The 25,010-nt window shown below is 43.0% G+C and overlaps 1 protein-coding gene across 2 annotated transcripts in view; it reads right to left on the reverse strand.

Annotated features, from left to right (window-relative positions):
• Window positions 1-206: 206 nt before the first annotated feature.
• abca2 (ATP-binding cassette, sub-family A (ABC1), member 2) overlaps window positions 207-25,010 on the reverse strand; it is a 116,332-nt gene continuing 91,528 nt past the window's right edge. For both annotated transcript variants that reach the window (XM_085367023.1, XM_085367024.1), the window contains 10 exons: window positions 23,876-23,996; window positions 23,555-23,733; window positions 23,233-23,374; window positions 12,784-12,918; window positions 12,032-12,135; window positions 11,837-11,929; window positions 8,893-8,995; window positions 1,570-1,707; window positions 1,277-1,486; window positions 207-518 (listed from right to left, as the gene is read on the reverse strand). In XM_085367023.1, the coding sequence (XP_085223149.1) occupies window positions 483-518; window positions 1,277-1,486; window positions 1,570-1,707; window positions 8,893-8,995; window positions 11,837-11,929; window positions 12,032-12,135; window positions 12,784-12,918; window positions 23,233-23,374; window positions 23,555-23,733; window positions 23,876-23,996 (1,261 nt within the window). In that variant the 3' untranslated portion in view covers window positions 207-482. The remainder of the gene's footprint in view (window positions 519-1,276; window positions 1,487-1,569; window positions 1,708-8,892; window positions 8,996-11,836; window positions 11,930-12,031; window positions 12,136-12,783; window positions 12,919-23,232; window positions 23,375-23,554; window positions 23,734-23,875; window positions 23,997-25,010) is intronic.

The following is a 25,010-nucleotide window of genomic DNA, read 5'->3' on the forward strand; positions in this document are numbered from 1 at the left end:
AGGTCCACGCACGCCCCCTTACAGGGTGCACCCCCCCCACACAGAAAAAAGAAAGAAAAAGATTTAAACAAACGAACCAACACAGCAGTTTGTAGCTGCCTTCAAAATAAATCTTACCACAGAAAAACAGGGTGTATTATCATCATCACAGCATGCTCTCAAGGCAGGTCTACAGAGTAACAAGGACCCTTTGTGATTAGGGGGTGATTCCAGTCAGCTCAGAGACACCAGTGGAATCAAAGACTTGGTTTTTAACATTTCATAAAGGGTTCAAATTCACACACTCAAAGTATAATGTTGCCGTCCTAGTGCAGAGTCCATCTGAAGCCTGAAATACTGAACCTCAGGTGCTGTGTTCAGAGAGTTTTGGTCCTCTTCAGGGTCGCGGTGCCATACTCTCAGGAACGCATAGCTCAGACCAGTGGGATCAGGGGTCCCCCCTCTGCCCTCCCCTCTGCTCTCTGATGTGAAAGTAGCTCATTTTAACAGAGGGTGTCTGTATTGAAAGAGAGCTGCACCTGCCAAACACACACAAATATACACACCAGAAAATCACTACACGTGCTAACACGTAGTGGTGATGTCTTTGTCAGGGAGCGTGCATAAGAAAATCCAGTGTTTGTTTGAGAACAGTGTGAGAAAGTTCTTGGTTCAGACCTGCAGCTCATCTGCAGAGTCTGCACATACTACCTGTTGCTCCACAGTCTGAAGTCTGACAGACTAACCACCTGTTCAGGGTGCAATCCTGTTCTGTTACCTGATGATAGATGGGCTGAGACCCTGTGTGAACACTTACATTTATGTAACACTGTCAGCGTTAGATGGTTCGCTCCTTTAGAGGCCACTGCTGCATTGAAAACAGGCTGAATGTGTTTAAATCATTAGCTTTTACACGTGTAGAGGAAACCATGCTGGTTAAGCACATTTGTTTACTCTGCTGGTGAAAAGCTACTCCAGTGTTAACTCTTCACTGTTGTCTCCTGAGGTTTGTGCTGTGGTGATGAGGGTCATTGAGTACCTGTCCTTCTACAGTAGTAGCAGTGTTTCCATTGCTTGCTGCAAGCTACACTGATGCTACAACATCTCGTGGTAACACTACAGTATGTCCTAGCCCAAGTTCTGGGTGATGTCTCTTCCACACACTATAGCTCTGTTTGTCTCATGTTACTGACCTGCCAGACACAGATGTGGGGCCTGCTGCACCTTCACCTGTGTACCCCTCCCTCTGAACTTCAATGAACAGAGAAACAGAAAACTCTAGGCAGGATCTGCTCACCCGTTCCTCTTCGAAGCTAATGAGACCTTCATCATCATCGCTCTCCAGCTCTTCTGGCGCCTCACTGATCAGAGCGTTGAGTTCTGTGTTGGCCGTTCGAGACTTTAGAAGGCTGAAGATGCGCTGCAGGGGGGACTTTCCACTGCCCAGTGGCGACACATCCTGCTGCTCAAGGTTATCGCTTTGTTTCTTGGCAAAGTTAACAAACACCTGGATGGAAAAAGAGATCCTGTACTTTATTTTTTATTTAAGATATTCCTTTTTGAAGTCTTGGATGAAACTGAGTCACTCACATTATCCAGAGTAGTCTGACTGACAGAGTAGTCCTCAATACCCAGCACCTCCACCACCTGCTCCATCTTACTAAAGACCTGAGCCAGGGACATGCGCTCAGACTTCAGCTGGTACTGCACCTTGGTGTGGTGACGCTCCTGCAAATATGATAACACGGTTTACAGTTTACCACATTTTTCAGCTGTGGTATTGTAACTGTGGCCAGTGACTCCAATTATAGGGATATGGACCAGCTCTTGATCCTGTGGGTATCACCTATTAGGTTAGTAATTAGTAGCTAACTCAAGCTGGTGTTGAGGATACTGGCCTAGCTTTAACTGCCTACGACCGGATGCCTGCCCTGTTTCACCTGAATGTAGGGCTGCCACAAACGATTATTTTGATAGTCGACTAGTCACTGATTATTTTTGCGATTAGTCGACTAATCAAATCCATTGGACGTAAAACTACAGCTTATTGCACCAGCAGCATCTGCTCATATAACTATCATTAGCTTACAGCTTTAAGTGTTTAAGGTGCTAACTAAAAATAAAGACAAGATGATAGTTTATTAAATTTTAATGAAATTTGCAGATTGTTTCGGTGAAGTTTAATGAACTCCTTGCTATCTAAAATATAACAGGACACCGGAGTAGATTCTCCAGCATCTCACACTTCTGATAATCAGCTGTCTGCTTGACGTTTATTCAGCTGTGTAAAAACTATAACTTTAATCTCAGCCAAACCGATTTACTCAGGAACAAATAAAATACTAAAAAAGCCAAACAACAACATTTTGAAGTTATCTAAGTGACTCATATATCATGTTTAACCTGAGTAGTGAAAGACGCGATTTGCCGGGAGTCCGGTGTTTTTTTTTTTTTTTTTTAATTAAACTTTATTTACAAACAACAGTTTAACATACAAGGCACCATCATTAATCCGATTATGTTACATCCTCGGTTGAGCATTATAGCAAAACAAACAAACAAACAAAACGAAAAAAAAAAAAACCAAAAACAACAACAATAAGCACAAAGTTAAAAGAGTTAGCACAAAAATAAAGAACAGTCATTGAAGGATTCGAACCAAAGGCAAAAACTAACGTGCAAAAAAAGGGCAGTCGTGATTATAAAATAGGGAGTTTTTTGTTTTTTTTAACATAGGTTAAACTCTTTAAATAAAACAACAAGTTTATGGGCTTTCTTGTTATTCACAAGTTTCAGCGATTTAGCCCAGAGTCTAAAGTCATTCAGCCATCTGTTTATACATGGTTTAGCTTTAAAGTATCTGCATTTGTGAATAAAAATTTTTCCCATTAACAAAATCGTCCTAATCAACAGGTCAAAATCTGCATTCTCAGCAAGTATTCCAGATTTTATTACCGTCACCGTCAAATGTGGTAACCGAATTCTCCTGGACTGTAGCCAGCTCCACATGTCAGTCCAGAAGGAGTGCACTGATTCACAGTTGAAAAACAAGTGATCCAGACTTTCAATATCATTTTCACAAAATGTGCAGGCGTTCACATCTAAATTAAATTTCCGTCTTAAGAATTCATTGGTTGGATAAACCTCATTAATGATTTTAAAGTGAACCTCTTTTGCTTTAGGGGAAAGAGGAAGTGAAATATATTTTTTTCTTATCGCCTTAACCTCCATGGTCTCAAATTCTTTAAGGATATAATTTCTTTTAACCGGATTAGGGAAAATTTCGTTTATCAAAATATTCCTGATCACTTTGTTTGTAAATCTGCTGTCACCAAATTCAACTCCAGCTATGCAGAGCTGCCTCAGTCCAGGAGAAATTTTAGAGTGCACAATATCTTCTTTTATCATTGATCTCAAAGGGACTGGAATGGCTTTCACTAGGGATTTATATCTCTTAACAGTACATCTTACATCAAATTTCTCACAAAACGTCTCATGCTTTAATAAGACCCCATTATCATCCATAAAATGAGCTACAGCCCAAATCCCTTTAGATCTCCATTCATCCACGTACACAGATTTCCTACACAAACGAATATACCTGTTGTTCCATATAGGGGTATTGTGAGGAGTAAAGTTATGTTTGTAGATTAATTTCCAGTAGAGAAGGACCTGCTGATGGAAATCTGAGAGTTTAACAGGTAACGAACTGCAATCAAAGTCACAACGTAACAAAAAGTCTATTCCACCCATTTTGCCAAAAATCACACTGGGAATAATGTTCCAAAAGGAATTTTTGTTCCTAATGAAAGATCTTAACCATTTCAATTTTAGTACACCATTCATAACATCAAAGTCAATGGCATTAGCCCCACCCTCTTCATAATTCTTAATCATATCATTTTTCTTTATATAATGACATTTGTTCCTCCATATGAACCTAAAATTAAGATTATTTATAGATTTAATTAGTTTTGGAGATATGGGCAGAGAAAAGGCTGGATAGATTAGTCTGGACAGACTGTCCATTTTGGTTAGCAAAATTCTCCCAAACAGAGTTATGTCCCTTTGCAGCCACCTGTTTAAAATAGACTTACACTTTTCTATATTGGTACAGATATTCTTATTTTCAGTTGATGTCTTATCCTTGCAAATTACAATGCCCAGATACTTAACCTCTTTTTTAATCTGTATATTATCTATTGCTTGCAGGGTACACTCATGCAGAGCTAGAATTTCGCATTTATTAATATTCAGCTGTAGGCCAGAAGCTTTGGAGAAATGGTTGATCGCCTGTAAGGCTAAAGGAATCTGGTCCTCATTTCTTAGAAACAGGGTGGTATCATCTGCGAGCTGACTGATTATTATCTGTTCACCCATCACAGTTAACCCCTCAATGTGACTGTTTTTAATCAAAATAGACAACAGCTCAGCAACCATAATGAACAGAAGTGGTGAGCTGCTACATCCCTGCCTTATCCCTCTATTAACCTCAAACCTTGAACATGTACCATGTTCTAGCAAAACAGAGCTGTTAATGTCATTATATAGCATCTCTATAACATTGACAAATTCCTCTCCAAAACCAAAAGACTGCAGAGTTTTTAATATGAACGTATGTTCAACTGAGTCAAAAGCTTTGTAAAAATCCAAGAACAGGATGTATCCTCTCTCTTGGATTAATTCACTGTATTCAAGGAGATCCAAGACCAGCCTAATATTGTTATGAATTAGTCTTCCTTTCAAAAAACCTGATTGTGTTTCACTGATGATGTTTGAGATGCCTTTCTTTAGCCTCTCAGCTACAGCTGCAGACAGGATCTTATAGTCAGTGTTTAGTAAGGTGATGGGTCTTAAATTGTCTAAAATTCTTTTATCCTTGCCCGATTTAGGAATCAGGGTTATCAACCCTTGTTTCATGCTCGGCATCAGTTCTTTTTTCTCTATCCATTCCTTTAATGCATCAAACAATAAAGTTCTTAGGTCCTTCCAGAAGAATTGATAAAAATTAGTAGTGAGTCCATCTGTCCCTGGGGACTTGTTTAATGCCATTTTCATGACCACCAAATCCAGTTCCTCAATTTTAAACTCTGAATCACACAGATCTTTGAACGGCTTGTCAATACATGGGATGAGATTATGAATCTTATCAAAGAAACTATCAGAATCAGCTGCTGAATATTCTGAGGAGTACAATTTGGAATAAAAAGTGAAGACTTCCTTTTCAATCTTTCTGAAATCTTTACATTCAGTCCCATTTATCAACAAGCTTGAGATTAGATTTCTCTGCTGTCTACACTTTTCCAGCTTACTAAAATATGAAGAGTTCTTTTCACCTGCCTCAATCCACTTGGCTCTCGATCTTATAAAGGCACCATGGGCTTTCTCTAGGTAAAGATCGTCCAATTTAGATTGTAACTCCATCAATTTATTCTTCTCTTGCACGTTTAGTTTTTCTTTACTACAGCACTGAGTTATTTCACGAAGTAAATTACTTTCATATTCCCGTTTTCCCCTGTTCAGTTCTTTGCAGAATTTTATAGTGAATTCTCTGATTTTGAATTTAACAAATTCCCATTTCTGTATATTACCCACTACTGAGTCATCATTTTTTATATCTATAATTATATGTCTAATTTTATCACAAAACTTGTCCTTATTTAAAAGGCTGGCATTAAATTTCCAATATCCTCTGCTACTACGTTTCGTTCTTGTTGGTTCTAAGACAAGATCAATGAAACAGTGATCAGATAGGGGTGCTTTGGAGATTTTAGATTGTGAAGTACACCTCAAAATGTCATCGCTCACTAACCAATAATCAAGTCTTGACCTGCTTTCTCCATTAGGTTTAAACCAAGAATAATTCTTAACTCCAGGATTCAAACTTCTCCAAATGTCTGTAAAATTATTATCACTAGAAAAGTTCTCAATAATGTTATTCTGTTGCCTCCTTCCTAAGCGAGGAGGCCATCTGTCCATCCATTCATCTGGTGTCATGTTCCAGTCTCCTCCTACTAGGATGTAATCTGTGGGGTACATAACTTTAAACTCTGAAATAACATTTGTTAGATTTTCCAATAGACTTTTATTTTGACCCTCATTATTATGTCCATAAAGATTTGTAACAATTAGAAATATACCTTCGCTCTTCAAGACTGCAGTTAACCAATGACCCTCACTATCAGCTTTATATGTTATAATCTCCCCTGGGAACTTATTAAAACAAATCGCCACACCTCCAGATCTGTTAGATCCATGACTGAAAAGAATCTTGTCTCCCCACTGATTAGCCCAAAAGGTAACATCGGCATTCACAGAGTGAGTTTCTTGTAAAAACAGACAATGACATTTTTGCCCCTTGCAAAATAAAAAAAGTGCCTTTCTCTTAACAATTTCCTTCAAACCCCGAACGTTTAATGAACCAAAAGAAATTTTTGAGTGAACCATAATAAGAATATGCTAAGAAAATAACTTCTTTTTTTTTAAAAAGAAAAGAAAAATATATAAATATGAGTTTAAATTGTAACACTTGTCACCAACTCAGTGACTAATAACCTTTAACTTTAAGTAGAACTCTTTTGTCCCATTAATAATATTCCACTGTATACAGTCTTACATCAAGTCTTTCATTCAACGTCAACGATCCTCCGTCCTTTGATGTATCCATGAGGACCCCGGAAAAAGGCCCGTTTCCCAGCCCGTCTGGCTTGTTCAATTTGCGGCCACAGCCGCCTCCTCTCTTCTCAGTCCTCCCGCGGCAGTACCTCAGCGAAGTGGAAACCCCCGTTCTTACAGACAGCCGAATCTTTGGTGCGACGCCAAATCTCCTCTTTCACGTGTCTTAGAGCAAACAGAATGATGATATGTCGGACCTTGTTCTCAATCTTCTTCCCAACTCTATGCACCACATCCACAGATTCTTCAAGCTTTGATATCATATCAGGTGCGATCTTGCCAAGAATTCCAATAACCAGCGATCTGACATCTTCATCTCTTTTCTCTTCTAATCCTTTAATCCGGAGGCACCACCTCATTTTGTACCTTTCTTGCTCTCACACTCTCTCCTTGAGATCGTAGTTATCTTTGGTCAACTGCTCGTTTCGTCTCTCCAACTCTCTAACCTTTTGTTTACATTCTTTCACCTCCTCCGAGTTGAACTGAACCGCTTTGGCTAGGCTGGCTAGCATCGTACTAGCTTGCTTGCATTGCACACTCAGGTCAGCTAGCTGCTCGTCCACTCTTTTTTCAAGGTTTAGAATCGCTTTCAATATAGTAGCATTGGAGACTTCGTCACTTTCACTTATCTCTGCTGACTTAGCTTTCTTTTCTGCAGGCTTCTTACAAGGTGTAGATGGAACCGAATCGTTGCCCCGTTCCCTTTTGCTCATCACTGCTACGTCCATTGCTACGTAGTCATGATCCGTTCCTTCTCTGCGGTCTTCCTTTCCATCACATGGCGATGTTGTTTCTTGTTTTTTGAGGTCGAGTTTGAATTTAGCAGGTTTAACTATACTTGGGGCAGTCATTTTACTACTTTCGAGTGGAAACAATAACGAACACAAAGTAAATTCTGGGACAAGTTCAACGAGCTCCTAATTCGTGCGACTGCTCAACACGCCATCTTGCGCCACCCCGCCGGGAGTCCGGTGTTCTCACGGCTCTAGTGAGCCTAGCCCCCGGCTCGCTATCGAGCTAGTGGGTAACAGACGTCTCTGAAAACGTCGGAGCGCTTTTGAAAATATGCGGTGTCTTGATAAACTGAGCAGATATTTGAGGTTTACACAGCTACATTCTCGCCTGAAAATATGTTAAACGTTTATTTTGTGACCCAGAAAGAATAATAAGAGTAATATTAAAACTAACTAGCTGCCGCCATTGTTGGAAACTGAGCTGGGCTGCGCTATGAATTCTGGGACACAGCTGCTTCTTCTTCTTCTTCTTCTTCTTCTTCTTCGGGGTTTAACGGCAGCTGGCATCCTTGTACATGCAGTGCTGCCATCTTCTGTTTCAGTCCGTTATTACACTCTTAAATCCTGCTACTTATTCCTGCATCTTTTGTGATCTTACAAAGCTTCAAACAACGCGTCGACTATTAAATCAGTCGTCGACGATTTTGATAGTCGACGTAATCGTGACTAGTCGACTAATCGTGGCAGCCCTACCTGAATGCTACATGGACTGATTCTTATATAAAGAGTACAGAGTACTCACAGCGCTCTATACAACATGCCACATCCACACAAGCACTTTCTTCTATGCTTTAAGTGCTTACTAACATTCACACACATTCATACTCGGATGGATGCATCGGTGAGCAACTTAGGGTTAGTATCTTGCTGAAGGCATGCAGACTGGGGCAGCCAGGGACTGAACCACCAACCTTCTGATCATCTACACCCTGAGCTACAGCCAGCCAAAGATGCACCCCACTAGAACCTAAAGTTAGGCACAGTCAACAGCTGTACCAGTTGTAGGAGGCTCCTTGCACTTGTTGAATGGACAGGTAAGTACTGAATGTCCACATCGTCAGACTTTATGTGCAGAGGTTTTATTACAGTGATATAGCACAGGCAAAGTAGCTTAATGAAACAATACAGATCTTCTAATTAAACCACACAAAACTTTACATTCTTGAATCGATTCTATGGCAATGCTAAAGATCTACCACCAGTTTTGGTATATAACCACACTCTTCAGGTAATATTTGCTCTTTATTATATTTATTAAACCGTGGTATTATTTTCTCTCTGATGAGGATCTTTAGATCTACAATATAAAGCAGCTGTTGGGGTGAATTTACACTATATCATGAAAACACAACTGAACTGATAGTGAGGTTTAGTCTGGTGCTACATCTGTCAGGTTGGTGCTCTGTGGGTAAAATGACGACACTGGAGAGTTGCTGTAACGTACCTTCAGCAGAGCCTCGGGGAAGTTTCTGTTGAAAAACCGAACCACCTCTTTGACGCTGGAGCTGCTCTTTGTCCTCACTGTGATCATGTAGCCATCTCCAAACCTATAACATGTTAAGAGAAGCATGACTGTGCCAAGTCAGGACATAATGGTACAATCATAAAGTTCTCCAACTCTGCCCCTTTAAAAAAAGCACCCCAACATATGTTATATGAGTACTGAGCGAGCCAGAACTGTAAACTTTTTTCTAATTCGGATTTTTTTAATATACCTTTGTCTTTTTTAACCTCATGAACGTGGGCAGCACTGTGCTGTGGTGATTAGTGCTGTTGCCTCACAGCAAGAACTGTTCTCCCAGTGTTTGCTGGGTACTGGGTACTCTGGCTTCCTCCCACAGTCCAAACACATGCAGTTAGTGGGGACCAGCTTAATGGGGAATCCCAAATTGCTCATGCGTGTGAATGGTGGTCTGTCAGACAGACTGGCGACCTGTCTGGGGTGCACCCTGGCTCTCACCCTTTGACAGCTGGCACATCTGTAGTCAACTATGAGACCTGAGTCTGTGAAGGTTCTCAGTCATCCAGGTCATCGTAGTCAAAGGAGCGACCATCTTTGAACAGAGGCGGGGTTTACGACACCAACTCTCTGCCATCTATAATCCAGTTTTGAGATCCCTTCCCAGACGCCTTAACGCCCACTCACATCCTGGGCCATCTGACCTCAGGAATTCGCATGATAAGGTGGGGCCAGGTTTCACAATGAACACACCCGAAACTCTGGCTGATTGGGACCCACGCCCAGTTTCACACCTTGGCTCAGGCGATTAGAGGATCATCAGGGGGTCCTTTTGTCCCTCTGTGGGGGTCACTCCCACTAGGTTTATATCTGGGACTCTCCACCATTTGACCTTAGAACTGAAGAAGCTTCTCGGATGAGAGGTGAAACGTCTTCAAGCAACTTAAAGAAGTCCAGACGCTTTTCTTTGCAAGCTCCTTTGACTACGATGACCTGAGGTTAAGGGTGGTCTTTTGCGGTTGCCTGTGGGATCCCCTGGAAAATACCCAATTAAGCTTCAGTTTCTATGGGAGTATGCATGATGAAGCAGAGCTGCTTCTAAATGTGGACAAATGTAAAGATTTTCTGTCCTTGCATCCTCTGATAGCTAAAGAAATGATGGCAGCTGTGTGCAATGTCCTGGACAGAACAGACTGCAGGATCTGGTGCAGCTGCCACATAAACCTCGTCTGATTTTAAGGACTGCCTGTTTTTCCATGGACTGTGAGGATGAACTAGTGGAGACAGGGCATGAGTGCAGGATGAGGAGGAAAGCTTATATGTACTGTTCATTATACCAAAGGTAGAAACCTGATATTGATGACCTCACAGTACTCAAGCTGATTTTAAAATGATAAGTCAGAGCTGTGGATGAGCATGGTCAGGTTGTAAAAACAGCTGGAAAAAGATGAGATCACAGGAGAACAGTGTCTCACCTCAGATTTACTCCACCTCATCCCAAACCACCACAAACATCAGGTGAAAATACTCCTCCCTCACATCCAGCGTTACATCTCCTTCTACTGTCCAAGATCAGCTGTTCCACAGCCCAGGAGAAATTACTGTCCTCTTGTGGCAGTTGAAAGTCTCCATAACTGTGAAACATTAGACTGGAAATGCTGTTGTGGGTACTGGTTCGACATATACTCCCCAGCTGACAAACTCACCTCATGTACTTGTCTAACAGACCACCGAGCTAGCTGCTGGGCTGGATGGAGACAGAAATGACTCTTTAGAGTAAAAGCTGGCATGTGCATGTGGTGGTGCTTGTTTCAAAGACAACGGCATTTCCTGCTCTACTGAGTTTAGATTTCATATTATTCACTGGTATGCAGCTGGATGTTTCAGAAGGAAAGTATTGGTTTGATGATGATGATAAGATAAGACACTTCAGGAGTGGGGGGTGTGGTGGGGTGGGTGACCAGAGTACTGCTTTCTTTCAGCAGACACTCCTCGTGTCTCCACGTCAGAATGTGCCACCATCATCTGTGCTCTACAGGGCCCCTCACAGAAGCTTACAATAGAGGTGGAAGGCAGAGCAGAAAACCAGAAAGTCACACCCTGAATCAGAAAATCACTGATACAGGAGATATAACATCAATCCCACCATGTCATCAAAACAGGGCTTTATCTATCTATCTCAAGCTTCCCTACAAGACCATGTGCCAGCCACAATCCTTCCCCTGGACATCTGGGAAGACACCAAACCTACTGACGATTGCAGAAATGGTCTGCTGGCTAAAACCGAGCTGGGATGTTCAGGAGAATGTGCAAAACTGTAATGTGTTCTATTGTACAAACTTCAAAACCAGCAACCAGCAAGCAAACACCAACAAACGATGGTCCAAAGGCTGCTAGGGATGTATGTGATGGGTCCATCCCCCAAGAAGATCAACCAAAGTGTCTTTGTTGACACCACTCCAGGTAAGTAGGATGATTCTCTTTAAGAAAGTAACATCAGAAGCTCTGACACAGTGGCCCCTATCTGATCCATTGTCCTCCTGGAAGTCATGAAACCCAGTTTGTCTCCTCACTCTTGCAGACAGAGTCCCAAACATGGACAAATGAACACATCCTCGGAGCAGTGCTGTGGAAAGAGTAAACTGCACCTTAAAAAAGAGACTCTTACACTGAAACCAGACATAAACAGTGGGACAAATCCATGACTCCCAGTTTGCCCTAAATCCAGCTCTTCAGGTGTCCTCTGGTTTCTCCTGCAGAGCTGAATCTTTAACGACGACGACTCTTGGATGTGTTGCTGCACCCTCGAGATGTCACACATCAAACCTCTGGATGTGCCAAATCTCAGTGCTGCAGGTCCTGAGTAACCGTGTCTTCAGAAACCTGGACTATATAACTATGAGTAACTATGATTAAAGAAGGTCCTGACCTGTTCTTTAGGTGCTGGATGCTCCCCAGGCATTTAAACCTGCCATTCACCATAATGCCCAGTCTGGTACACAAGGCCTCACACTCCTCCATGCTGCAGATGTAGTGAAAACACTTTGGTGAAACATTTGTAACACAGATGGTATAACAGGAGGTGTTCCAGAGGAACATGCATGTCATTACTAAGCTTTATAACCTGTGTGACGTCAGCACTACAGAGCGTCCGGTCTTGATTATGTCCAGGATTAAATTCCAGAGGAACCTGCGGGCTTTCGGGTCCATCCCAGTGGTGGGCTCATCCTAAACACAAGCAAACACAACAATGTTTAAAACAGCGACAGACTCTGGATGGACTCTGAACCTTACTGCCTGGGACGTTGATAGGCTGGCATGTGTGATGTAGAAATGTTGGACAACTTTGGACTTTTTTACTATTTGACCAACTGGATGTTGGGTTGATGCTGTCTCCACAGGCTGTTCAGGGACACTCACTGCAGTCTTTAAGTAAAACTGGTTGCATATTTTCTGTATCCATGTTACACTTAATCATTAAAAATGATCACATATTACGATGTTTATATCAAAAGATTACTGTGTTGCACACAGACATTAAAATATAATCCAAGGTATGAGTAGAACTCGCAGAGTAACTAACTTATATAATACTATCACTACTTTTGTAATACTTTGTATACATGTATGCAATACTATCAAGTTTTAATAAAAATATTTATGAATGATCACTCAGATTACTGATTAGCCCCATAGTCACACATTCACATCGTCCTTCATTTTATGCTTTTAAGCACTTCTATCGGCTCCATTTCAATGTTAAACATGCTTCCAAAAATGAACTAAAGCTTCAAACAGAATGTGAAGAAACCGGCGGATTGACCCTCTGATCTTTGTTACGCTGCCCCGAGCACAGAGAGCATCTATTCTTCTTACCAGGAAGATGAGTGATGGGTACCCGATGAGAGCAATGGCAGTGGAGAGCTTGCGTTTGTTTCCTCCACTGTAAGTGCCCGCTGGTTTGTCTGCATACTTGGACAGCTCCAGCTTTTCCAATGCCCACTGCACCACCTGCAGGGGGTAAAGAGTAATGTGAGCTGTTGAAATTCTGCTGTTCAGGCGATGAAGGAGACAACGGTAGGATATCCCCCCGTAATGTGGAACTGCATAACATTTGCTGAATTGTTCCAATATTTGATCCTCAGTTTGTATTCTCTGTCCTACATGTTGGGTCTGACTCTGACAGTAAGTATGGGTCTTTTACTAAATAACTGCGCAATCAGCAAAAGTTCTTGTAGGTTAACATGTCTGCATGTTTTGCTGGCTGTGTTAAGTGGATAATTACAAGACACCACAAAGTTACAAGCTACACAGAGTCCTGTGGAGTCTGATAAAAAAAATAACACAATTAAAATAACTAACTGTTGTATAAAACAGCAGTTATAAAGGTTATTGGGAAATAAAGGTCAGAGGAAGAAGATTACTGCATAAGACTAAACTTCAGCTCTTTTTCTTTGTAATTACTTCACAAAAAACGGTGATAAAACACGCTTCACAGAGTGAGCAAGTTTATCATGCACAGGATATTCTCTTCATTATCTTACTGCACAAAGTCCAACAACTGCCGTCACAATGTGAAGTCGTTTTTAGCTCAATGAGTCAACTCAGGTTTCACCTGCTCGAAAAATGAACCGGAAACTCAGTCATCACAAAAAGTTGCAATTAAGTTTTATCAGTTTAGATGGACCTCACCTGCTGCAGACACACGACTACAGGAGGGGTCGGGGCTTTGTGAATTCGGTGGCTGTCAGGAGCTGAGGCTCTGACGGTAGGCTGGCCAGTTAGCAAACATGACCGTTTAACATCACCTCTTTGGCAGGACAAGAGCCTGAGGTCGAGGGTCTCTGAATGATTCAGTAGAGAATTGGGGTTCAACCTAGTGGAGGAAAGAGATATTTCCCCTTCATGTCAGGGATTGCATCCTGACTGGTGTCTGTGATTATAGTTCAGCTTACTGAGCCTTCATGTTCTTGGTTTTTGTTTTCTCCATGGGCAGGAAACAAAAACAACATGTAATAGTGGCTCTAGCAGATTTACATTTAGCCAGACTGATGGTCAAACCAGTTCAGGTGTCTTCATTTGCTCTACATGCTCCTCCCAGGTTTCACTGTAAACACCTACGTCGTCTAAATAAACTGCACTGCTTTATAATCCTGACACAACTGTATTCATTAATGTTTGAAAAGAAGCTGCTGCATTTCAAAGACCAAATGGCATGACAGCATATACAGTGGGGCAAAAAAGTATTTAGTCAGCCACCGATTGTGCAAGTTCCCCCACTTAAAATGATGACAGAGGTCAGTAATTTGCACCAGAGGTACACTTCAACTGTGAGAGACAGAATGTGAAAAAAAAATCCATGAATCCACATGGTAGGATTTGTAAAGAATTTATTCGTAAATCAGGGTGGAAAATAAGTATTTGGTCACCTCAAACATGGAAAATCTCTGGCTCTCACAGACCTGTAACGTCTTCTGTAAGAAGCTTTTCTGTCCCCCACTCGTTACCTGTATGAATGGCACCTGTTTGAACTCATCATCTGTATAAAAGACACCTGTCCACAGCCTCAAACAGTCAGACTCCAAACTCCGCCATGGCCAAGACCAAAGAGCTTTCGAAGGACACCAGGAAAAGTATTGTAGACCTGCACCAGACTGGGAAGAGTGAATCTACAATAGGCAAGCAGCTTGGTGTGAAAAAATCAACTGTGGGAGCAATCAGCAGAAAATGGAAGACATACAAGACCACTGATAATCTCCCACGATCTGGGGCTCCACGCAAGATCTCATCCCGTGGGGTCAAAATGATCATGAGAACGGTGAGCAAAGATCCCAGAACCACACGGGGGGACCTGGTGAATGACCTGCAGAGAGCTGGGACCAAAGTAACAAAGGTCACCATCAGTAACACACTACAACGGCAGGGAACCAAATCCCGCAGTGCCAGACGTGTTCCGCTGCTGAAGCCAGTGCATGTCCAGGCCCGTCTGAAGTTTACCAGAGAGCACATGGATGATACAGCAGAGGATTGGGAGAATGTCATGTGGTCAGATGAAACCAAAGTAGAACTTTTTGGTATAAACTCAACTCGTCGTGTTTGGAGGACGAAGAATACTGAGTTGCATCCCAAGAACACCATACCTACTGTGAAGCATGGGGGTGGAAACATCATGCTATGGGGCTGTTTTTCTGCCAAGGGGACAGGACGACTGATCCGTGTTAAGGACAGAATGAATGGGGCCATGTATCGTGAGATTTTGAGCCAAAACCTCCTTCCATCAGTGAGAACTTTGAAGATGAAACGAGGCTGGGTCTTCCAACATGACAATGATCCAAAACACACCGCCCGGGCAACAAAGGAGTGGCTCCGTAAGAAGCATTTGAAAGTCCTGGAGTGGCCCAGCCAGTCTCCAGACCTCAACCCCATAGAAAATCTGTGGCGGGAGTTGAAAGTCTGTGTTGCTCGGCGACAGCCCCAAAACATCACTGCTCTCGAGAAGATCTGCATGGAGGAATGGGCCAAAATACCAGCTACTGTGTGTGCAAACCTGGTAAAGACCTATAGTAAACGTTTGACCTCTGTTATTGCCAACAAAGGTTATGTTACAAAGTATTGAGTTGTATTTTTGTTATTGACCAAATACTTATTTTCCACCCTGATTTATGAATAAATTCTTTACAAATCCTACCATGTGGATTCATGGATTTTTTTTTCACATTCTGTCTCTCACAGTTGAAGTGTACCTCTGGTGCAAATTACTGACCTCTGTCATCATTTTAAGTGGGGGAACTTGCACAATCGGTGGCTGACTAAATACTTTTTTGCCCCACTGTAAATACAGACCTGAAGGACAGAACAAATGTATTTGGCTCTCTGAGACAGAGGAACCTGTCGACGCCCTTTCTAAAGGTCAAACTTGCTCACAAAGTTTGTCGTGGCTACCTGGTCAATACAATCTTTCATTCTGGGAAGAGGATATGCACCTGGCTGTGTGACGCCATTAATTTAGCAAAAGTCAGTGCAAGACCTAAATTTGAAATCTGACTTCTACATCAGCAAACACAGAGATGAACAAGCAGAGGAAGAAGGCAACACCATTTTACCATTTACCTCAGATTCTAATATCTGTCGCTTATCAGGAGATGACCGGTAAAAATGCTGTTTAATAGGCTGAGTATCATCAATATCATGGTCCACTAAATGACCACAAGATGGTGTACCTGAGAACAGAGACAGATAAGACTCTATAATGTTCCCAAAAAGTTTATTCTGTTCATCTGGATGCAGCGTTTCCAGTGCATGTAACTGTCTGTTGTCAATCAGTTGTTCGGGTTTATCTTCATCCAAATGTACAAGTTGCCCAGAGCTTCCCACCAATTTTTTTAAGATGATGTTGCAGCATCCTATCTTCCAATACTCCTCCTTCCTCTCAAGCACCACCGAAGATGAGGTAGAGGCCGCAGTCTTGTGAAAGAGGCGTCTTGGTGCTGAAGGTAAGGCTTTACCAAACATCCCTGTATCACCGCACATTAACATTTAAACAGCACAAAGAGATGCTGAGACGCTGTAGAAACAAAGTCTGCTCACCATCCGACCAACCACGTGAATCTACAAGCTTCTCAAACATACAAAAGAATATATCTGGGTCCAAATCCAGAACTCGAGCACCACACTGAGTGTGTTAGCGTGCAACCTACGAGCAACACGCTGGTAAGGGGCCACAACCAACCTATATTAAATTTTAGGAGGTGCGGAGCAAACTTCTCCCCGAGTTACACACTGGGCTCTTTTTGCAGGCTGGAGAGGAACCCTCACTGACCACCAGATTACTGAACCAAATCAAGGTCCCACCCAGCATGTAAACTGAGCAACACGCCAGTAAGGACCACAGGTTACAGAAGACTCTAAGGCTGCAAACGTGTGACTCCATGAGCAACCCACCGGGCTCTCTTTATAAGCTAGAGAGAAACTCTGACTCACCTGACCCACCAACGTCAACGCCTTTCTAAAAGGAGAGTCATACGCTGTACATGTAATATGTAACATATATGTAACATATGTGAAAGAGAACTGGATTAGTACAAACCTTAATTTCAACCTTAAGTTGTACAATGATACACAACCAGATAGCAGGTATGTAACTAGCTCTGATTTCTGTCTCTGCTCAAGTACAAACAAACGAAGCGATAAGTTCTGTAACATCAAAAGAACCTGTTTATTAATCTCAATGGAAACAGGAAGCATAATATCAGCTGTTGTTGCTGTTGCACGCCTCACTTATCTTGCTCAAAGTAACATTAGAACCCTTCAGGCTTAATATATTGGATTTCTAAAGTGGGGCCGCCACATCTCCCTGCGACTAGTTGTGACTGGGTGGTGGCCGAGAGGTGACAGGTGGTGCCAGGGCTCAATGCCAATGCCTAGCCCCGCTGTACCACCTGGTTGTGAATCAGGGGGCAGGAGAGGATGCTGAACATGGCACAGTGATCCCAAAAGCATGGTGTGGCATAGTGTGGGTAAGCTGGGAGAGTATGACAGTGGCCCTGCTGTATGAGAGCTTCAATTCAGACCATCGGCAGAGATCTGACAGCATTTCGAGGGAGGCTGGAGGCAGGCCGCTCTCTCCGGTAAGTCCAAAGGTGGAGGTCTCTGCTTCTACATCAATAGTGGCTGGTGCACAGATGTGACAGTGATTGCTCAGCACTGCTCTTCCTCTCTGGAATATCTTTTTATCCACTGCAAACCGTTTTATTCTCCGCGGGAGTTTGCTTCATTCATCCTGGCCGCTGTTTACATCCCGCCAGACGCAGATGCGCAGGCAGCTCAGTGTGCACTCGCGGAGCAGATTCTCCACACGGAGCGGACATTCCCGGACTCTCTCATCATTGCTCTTGGGGACTTTAACAAAGCCAATCTGAGCCATGAGCTTCCGAAATATAAGCAGTATATTAAATGCCCAACCAGAGAGGAGAGGACATTGGACCACTGTTACAGCACGATCAGCGGGGCCTATCGTGCGGTGCCCCGCGCTTCACTCGGACTTTCTGACCACGTCATGATCCACCTAATCCCCGCGTAGAGACAGAGGCTGAAGCTCTCCAAACCTGTCGTGAGGACTAAAAAACTGTGGAGCAACGAGGCTGTGGAGGAGCTTCGCACGTGTTTGGAGACCACAGACTGGGACACATTGAAGGCTGCTTCTAACAGCTTGGACGAGTTTACGGACACTGTCACCTCCTATATCCACTTCTGTGAGGACAGCATCGTGCCATCACGCACCAGGGTGAGTTATAACAATGACAAACCCTGGTTTACTCCTAAACTCAAAAAGCTGTGGCTGGAAAAGAGAAAGGCGTTCAGAAGCGGAGACAGGGACTGCTACAGAGAGGCCAAGTACAGGTTCACTAAAGAAGTGGACATTGCTAAACATCAGCACTCTGAGAAGATGCAGCAGCAGATCTCAGAGAATGACTCGGCCTCTGTGTGGAAAGGTTTTAGGAATATTACAAACTACAAGCCTAAAACCCCCCACTCCACTGATGACTTGCTCTTAGCCAACACCCTTAACGACTTCTACTGTCGTTTTGACGAGCCATCAGGCAGCCTTCACACCTCCAACGGCCCCAACAATAGAGGCACTTTGGACACTCATTCCCCCACCTCTCCCCCCTCCATAGAGCCATCACCACCTTCAAACCGTTCACCTACAACACCCCCCTCCTCACCCCACACAAAAGAGGATTTCACACCACCTCCTCCCACCACAACTCTTCATATTCATGAAGCAGATGTGAGGAAGCAGTTTAAGAATCTGAATGCTCGGAAAGCTCCCGGCCCAGACGGTGTGTCTCCTGCCACCCTCAGACACTGTGCAAACGAGCTGGCCCCAGTGTTTTCTGGCATCTTCAACTCCTCACTGCAGGCATGTCATGTGCCTGCCTGCTTCAAGTCCTCCACCATAATCCCTGTCCCCAAGAAACCTAGGATCACTGGACTAAATGACTACAGACCCGTGGCTCTGACATCTGTGGTCATGAAGTCTTTTGAGCGCCTAGTTCTCTCCCATCTCAGGACCCTCACGGCCCCCCTCCTGGACCCCCTGCAGTTTGCATACAGAGCCAACAGGTCTGTAGATGACGCCATCAACATGGCCCTACACTTCATCCTGCAGCATCTGGACTCCCCAGGAACCTACGCCAGGATCCTGTTTGTGGACTTCAGCTCTGCCTTCAACACCATCCTTCCAGACCATCTCCGAGGCAAGCTTTCCCAGATGAATGTGCCTGATCCCATCTGCCGGTGGATCACTGACTTCCTGACGGACAGGAAGCAGCACGTGAGGCTGGGAAAGAATGTCTCGGACTCCCGGACCATCAGCACCGGCTCCCCTCAGGGCTGTGTTCTTTCTCCTCTGCTCTTCTCCCTGTACACCAACTGCTGCACCTCCACCCACCAGTCTGTCAAGCTAATCAAGTTTGCAGATGACACCACCGTTATTGGACTCATCTCGGACGGGGATGAGTCTGCCTACAGGAGGGAGGTTGAACGTCTGGTGTCCTGGTGCAGCCACAACAACCTGGTGCTGAATGCCCAGAAGACAGTGGAGATTATTGTGGACTTCAGGAAGCACACAGCCCCACTCCCCCCCATCATCCTGACTGACACCCCCATCACCTCTGTGGACTCATTCCGCTTCCTGGGTACCACCATCACCCAGGACCTGAAGTGGGAGCCCACCATCACCTCCGTCATTAAGAAAGCCCAGCAGAGGATGTACTTCCTGAGGCAGCTGAAGAAATTCAACCTGCCAACACGGACGATGATGCAATTCTACACTGCAATCATCGAGTCCATCCTCACCTCCTCCATCACCGTGTGGTACGCTGGAGCCACTATCAGGGACAAACAGACTGCAGCGTGTTGTGCGCTCTGCTGAGAAGGTGATTGGCTGCAGACTCCCATCTCTGCAGGACCTGTACACCTCCAGGACATTGCGGCGTGCAGCTCGGATCTCAGCTGACCCTTCTCACCCTGGACACAGTCTGTTTGACCTGCTCCCCTCAGGCAGGAGGCTCCGGTCCATTCGCACCAGAACCTCTCGCCATAAGAACAGTTTCTTCCCCTCTGCTGTTGGACACATGAACAATAACCATATGACTGTTCCCACCACTAACACATGACCCTACGCTGTGTCACTGCATCATTCCATGTTTGGCACTGATCACCACCTGCACTCATGTATATATCTTTCTACGTAGCACTCTTAATTCTTATTCTCATGTATATATCTCATGTATAGCTCATGCACATATCTTTCTACGTAGCACTTTTAATTCTTATCCCTACTTTTATTTTTTCATGTCTATTTAAGTACTATTTATGACACTATGTTTGCACTGAAGCACCGCAGCAATTTCCTAATGTTGTAAACCTGCTCAACATTTGGCAATAAACCCCTTTCTGATTCTGATTCTGATCAAGTCCAAGTGAACCATTCTGCTCTGGTGGTTCCCTTTTCAAAAAAACTGTACCAGAGGTTGAGCTTTCAGAGGCAACTTATCTCTCAACCTTCCCAGTAATATCTATGCTAGTGTGCTGGAAGGAAGAGACTACCAGTTAGTCAAATCTTGGAACTAGGAGGACACAATGTGGTGTTCATCCTGTTTGTGGGACACTGAAGTCAGACTCCGCCAGGGCTGCTCTTTGCCATAACTTTTACAGGCAGCATTTCAAGGCGCAGGAAAGTGGCAGAGCGGTTTGCATATTGGTGGTCATGAGATGGTTATGAGCAGACGGACACTGTAGTGGAGAGAGAGCTGAGGATAAAAGTGATCACCTGTTTCATCTACATTTCTACCCTCAACCACGGTCACAAGCTGTGGGTACGGTTCCACCAAAGCTGCTACTCCTACACATCAAAATAAGCCAGATGAGCTGGTTGGATGCCCCCTTAGTAAAGGGTTTAGGGTATGTCCTATAGGGCTGTGCGATATGACCAAAATCTCATATCCCGATATAAGACATTTATCGTCCTGACAACGATATAAATCACAACAATGTAACATTTTCTATAAATTCTGTGAATCTCGGGCAGCTCGACTTGTGTGAAGTGTCTCCAGCTGGGCGTCGTGTAGCTGGAGTCGAGTGTTTTCTTTCCACCATTTTCTTTCAAAGGTTTATTTTTTAGCACCTGACGGCTCTTTTTTGCTTCTCATCCGTAAACACTCTGCATACTCTTTCACCTGATTCAGTTTATTTTGAAAAATCTCAACAGGATCTTGAGCTTTATTGTGAAAGGTTTACGTGGAAAACAAACAAGCGGACAGCGGAGCCACGCGATGGTTTTACCGTCATTGTTGCTAACGACAACACGTAAAAACAGGTGCTTGTCTGTCTGTAGTGTGGTTATATTAAATATAAGAGAAAGAGAGAACTTTAAGAAATTAATACTACAGTGACCATCAGAACCATGAAAAATATTGCTGTAAACAGTTTATTTTACGACACCACAAAACAAACGACAGACGTTTTTATATCGTCATCCGATATATATCGTTATATCGAACAGCCCTAATGTCCTGCTGGGCAGAGGTCCCGGGGTAAACCCACACTACAGAGATGATGTCTCTGCTGGCTTGGAAACATCTTGATGTCCCATCAGAGGTGACTGTGTAGTTGGAGGTCTGGGCATCTCTGCTGCTGCCACAGCAGAAAATGAATGATAAACAGATGGATGTCAGTCTGTCCAGATACAAAAATATAAACCATTACGAACACCTGCCTTGGTTCAAAGATGGAGGGCAGCAGGTTCATGGGAGAGGAAACAAGAAACGAGAATGCTTTTTCAAGCAGTGGCACAGATCATCTTTTCTTATCCCTCCATGCAGACTGGTTTGGTTTCTGTGCCGTATTATTGAGCAAGACACTCACCTCAACTTGAAATCGATGCAACCACTGGAATATGTACAGTTGTGTTCAAAGTAATAGCAGTCCAACATGATTAACCAGATCAGTCAGTGTTTTTGATATAAATCATATTATTACATGGCAAATAATTTATCAGTAGGTGCAGCAGAGTCAGAGAAACCAACAGACCCAACAATCATCACATGAATGCACCTGAGTCTGTGCAACTGAATAATGAAGTGAAAGGGGCGTGTTCAAAGTAATAGCAGAGTCCAATCAGTGAGGTCGTTCACTATGTGAAGAAACAAATCTACAATTTGCTAAAGAACATATGGACTGGCCTAAAGAGAAATGTAGAAACATTTTCTGGACTGATGAAAGTAAGATTGTTCCTTTTGGGTCCAAGGGCCACAGACAGTTTGTCACACGACCCCCAAACACTGAAATCAAGCCACAGAACACTCTGAAGACCGTGAAGCCTGGTGGTGCAAGCATCACCATATAGGGCTGTTTTATTAAGGTGTCGGGCCTATTTATCACGTACCAGGGATCATGGATCAATTTGCTTATATCAAAACACTTGAAGAGGTCATGCTGCCTTATGCTGAAGAGGAAATGCCCTTGAAATGAGTGTTTCAACAAGACAACGACCCCAAACACATTCAAAACATTCAAAAATGCTGCCTCTTAGGCAAAACCAAGAAATGCAGAGGAATTGTGGAAGGTTGTCCAATCATCCTGGGCTGCAAGAAGCTGGGCGACTCCATGCAGGACAGATGTGAAGCAGTTCTCAGAAACAGTGGTTATACAACTAAATATTAGTTTAGTGATTCACAGGAATGCTAAAATATAATGTGCAGTGTTACAACATTACAGCGTTGTAATGTTGTAAAAACGTTATTATATTTTGAGCTTTACTCATGTTTTAAAACACACTGCTATTATTTTGAACACAACTGTATGTGTGTGAATGTTACACAGCCTGCACACACAGTGCTTGTATAAATGGGTAAACGGGGCAAGTTGCTGAAACTGCTTTGGGTGCTCAGGTAGAATATATATCAGAACCAGTCCATTCACCATGGCTTTAGCAGTGGGTCAGCGACTGTCTGAGGAAATATATCCATGTTTCCAAGTTAGCCAGTGACACTTTGACTGTAGGAAGGTTATGAAATGCCGGACCCAGAATGAGTTTGGTCATGAATATGAGGCATTATCCTCTTCACTGAGAAAGTGAGGACTGGCCAAAATCTTCATGATCAACATGCTGGCGTATCCTCACTTCTGATACTTGTCTTTCTATTATTACGATTTTGATCACAGTTTCTGTTAGTAAACCTAAAGCTGTGTGTGTGTGTGTGTGTGTGTGTGTGTGTGTGTGTGTGTGTGTGTGTGTGTGTGTGAGAGAGAGAGACTAACCCTTTCTTGGTCTTTCCAAGGAATGCCACGCAGGCGAGTGTAAAGCTGCAGATGCTCCCTGGCTGTCAGGTCATCAAACAGAGCATCAAACTGTGGACAGTAGCCGATACCTTGTTGCACACGTAACAGGTCCTTCAGGATACTGCACACATGCACACACACACAAGCACAGTTGGCATCACTTCAGCAGTGGTCCTGCAGTACAAACCCAGACTATAGTCAGTGCCCATGTATTTGATGTCTGATGTCCTTTGCTGCTAAAGTATCTGCTAAGAATGTTACAGTCACATTTACAGTGCACTCTGTTAGTTCAGCCACTAACCTGTTTCTGTTAATGAAAGCCTCTCCTCCAGTAGTACACTCGTCTCCTGTCAGCATCTTAAAGGTGCTGGTTTTCCCAGCTCCATTTACTCCGAGCAATCCAAAGCACTCTCCGGGCCGGACACCCAGACACAGGCGATCCACTGCAAGGATACGTCCCATCTTTCTGGATTTGTATACCTGAGGATCAAGCAAAGTAACTTTTTGATAGTAATGACCACTTTAACAGAGTAGGATCATTTTAAAGTAATGGCATAACTGAACGAATAGTTTAAAATATGCAGTTGTGTAAAAGTTAGCAAAGTACATATTAAAGTTTAACCTTGGTTAGGTTCTTGATCTTCAGCATGTCATTGTCAGCGTCTCCACGCAGCACTCTTTGTCTCTCACAGGCCACGTCTACATCATCGTCATCGATAGGCTTGGAGCTGACCGGCACCCTCCTAAGCACATATACTCCAGTCATCTTTTAGCGTATTCACTCTGTCAGTAAGTAATTCCACTTGTCTTTACATATCTTTTATCAACTACAAGAAGGGGGATATGAGCATAGTTTCTCCTTGGTCTGCAGTTACAGAACTGTATTGAAGACTTTTACAACAACATTTTTTAAATGTATTTGTATTTTAAAAGTATGTGTATTTAGATGGACTGATCCGATATTACGTATCGGTGTCGGTCTGATACTGACCTCAATTACTGGATCGGATATCGGAGAGAAATAAAAAATGTAATCGATCCATTAAATATCCCAAAAGCACCTCACAAAACTTGCCACATGGCGTAACTCAGCTCAGAACCGTAGCACGTCGGAGCAGTGTGGTCACGTGATAGAGCGGCTGTGGCGTGCGAGACCATTATAATATTATTATTGTGTAGGAACTATTAAGTCTAATATACCCTAGTAAGCTATAGTACTTTTTCCTTTGGGAACCATCTGTGAAAGAAAGATGTTGAATCTATTTAATTATTGTAGAAAAATAATTGATTTCTGTGCATTTTCTTTTACATGTGCATTAAATTAAATTTGATTACGTCAATTAAGCATTATAAGGCAGAGGGTGGGGGGTGGTTCCCTTTTTTTTTTTTTTTTTGCTGGGAGTTGGCAACCATGTTAGTTAGGTTGTTTAATATTTCCACTAAGTACTCTTTAAAATACCAGAATGAGGAGGAGGTGCAGGTTTAAGTAAATTAGATTGATGAGTGCTGAACTATGAAAGATTTTGGCTGCAGTGTATTTTTTGCATACAGTTATAACAGAATAGCTTTAGTTTAGTTTAGTTTTTTAAACTTAAGTATGAACTTGTGCAAAATGCAGCAAGATATTGAAAAAAAACAAACGTTTCATTGATTATAAAATATGCTCTAGTATTTAGTATTTAGTATTTATTTATTTATTGTCATTGTCAAGAACAATGAAATTGCGTTTGGGGCTTCCATACAATTGGATTTATATC

The sequence above is a fragment of the Diplotaxodon limnothrissa genome, linkage group LG12, assembly GCF_057381915.1.
Source record: "Diplotaxodon limnothrissa isolate DT_005_m linkage group LG12, D_limnothrissa_male_GT1.1, whole genome shotgun sequence".
NCBI classification, from domain to species: domain Eukaryota; kingdom Metazoa; phylum Chordata; class Actinopteri; order Cichliformes; family Cichlidae; genus Diplotaxodon; species Diplotaxodon limnothrissa.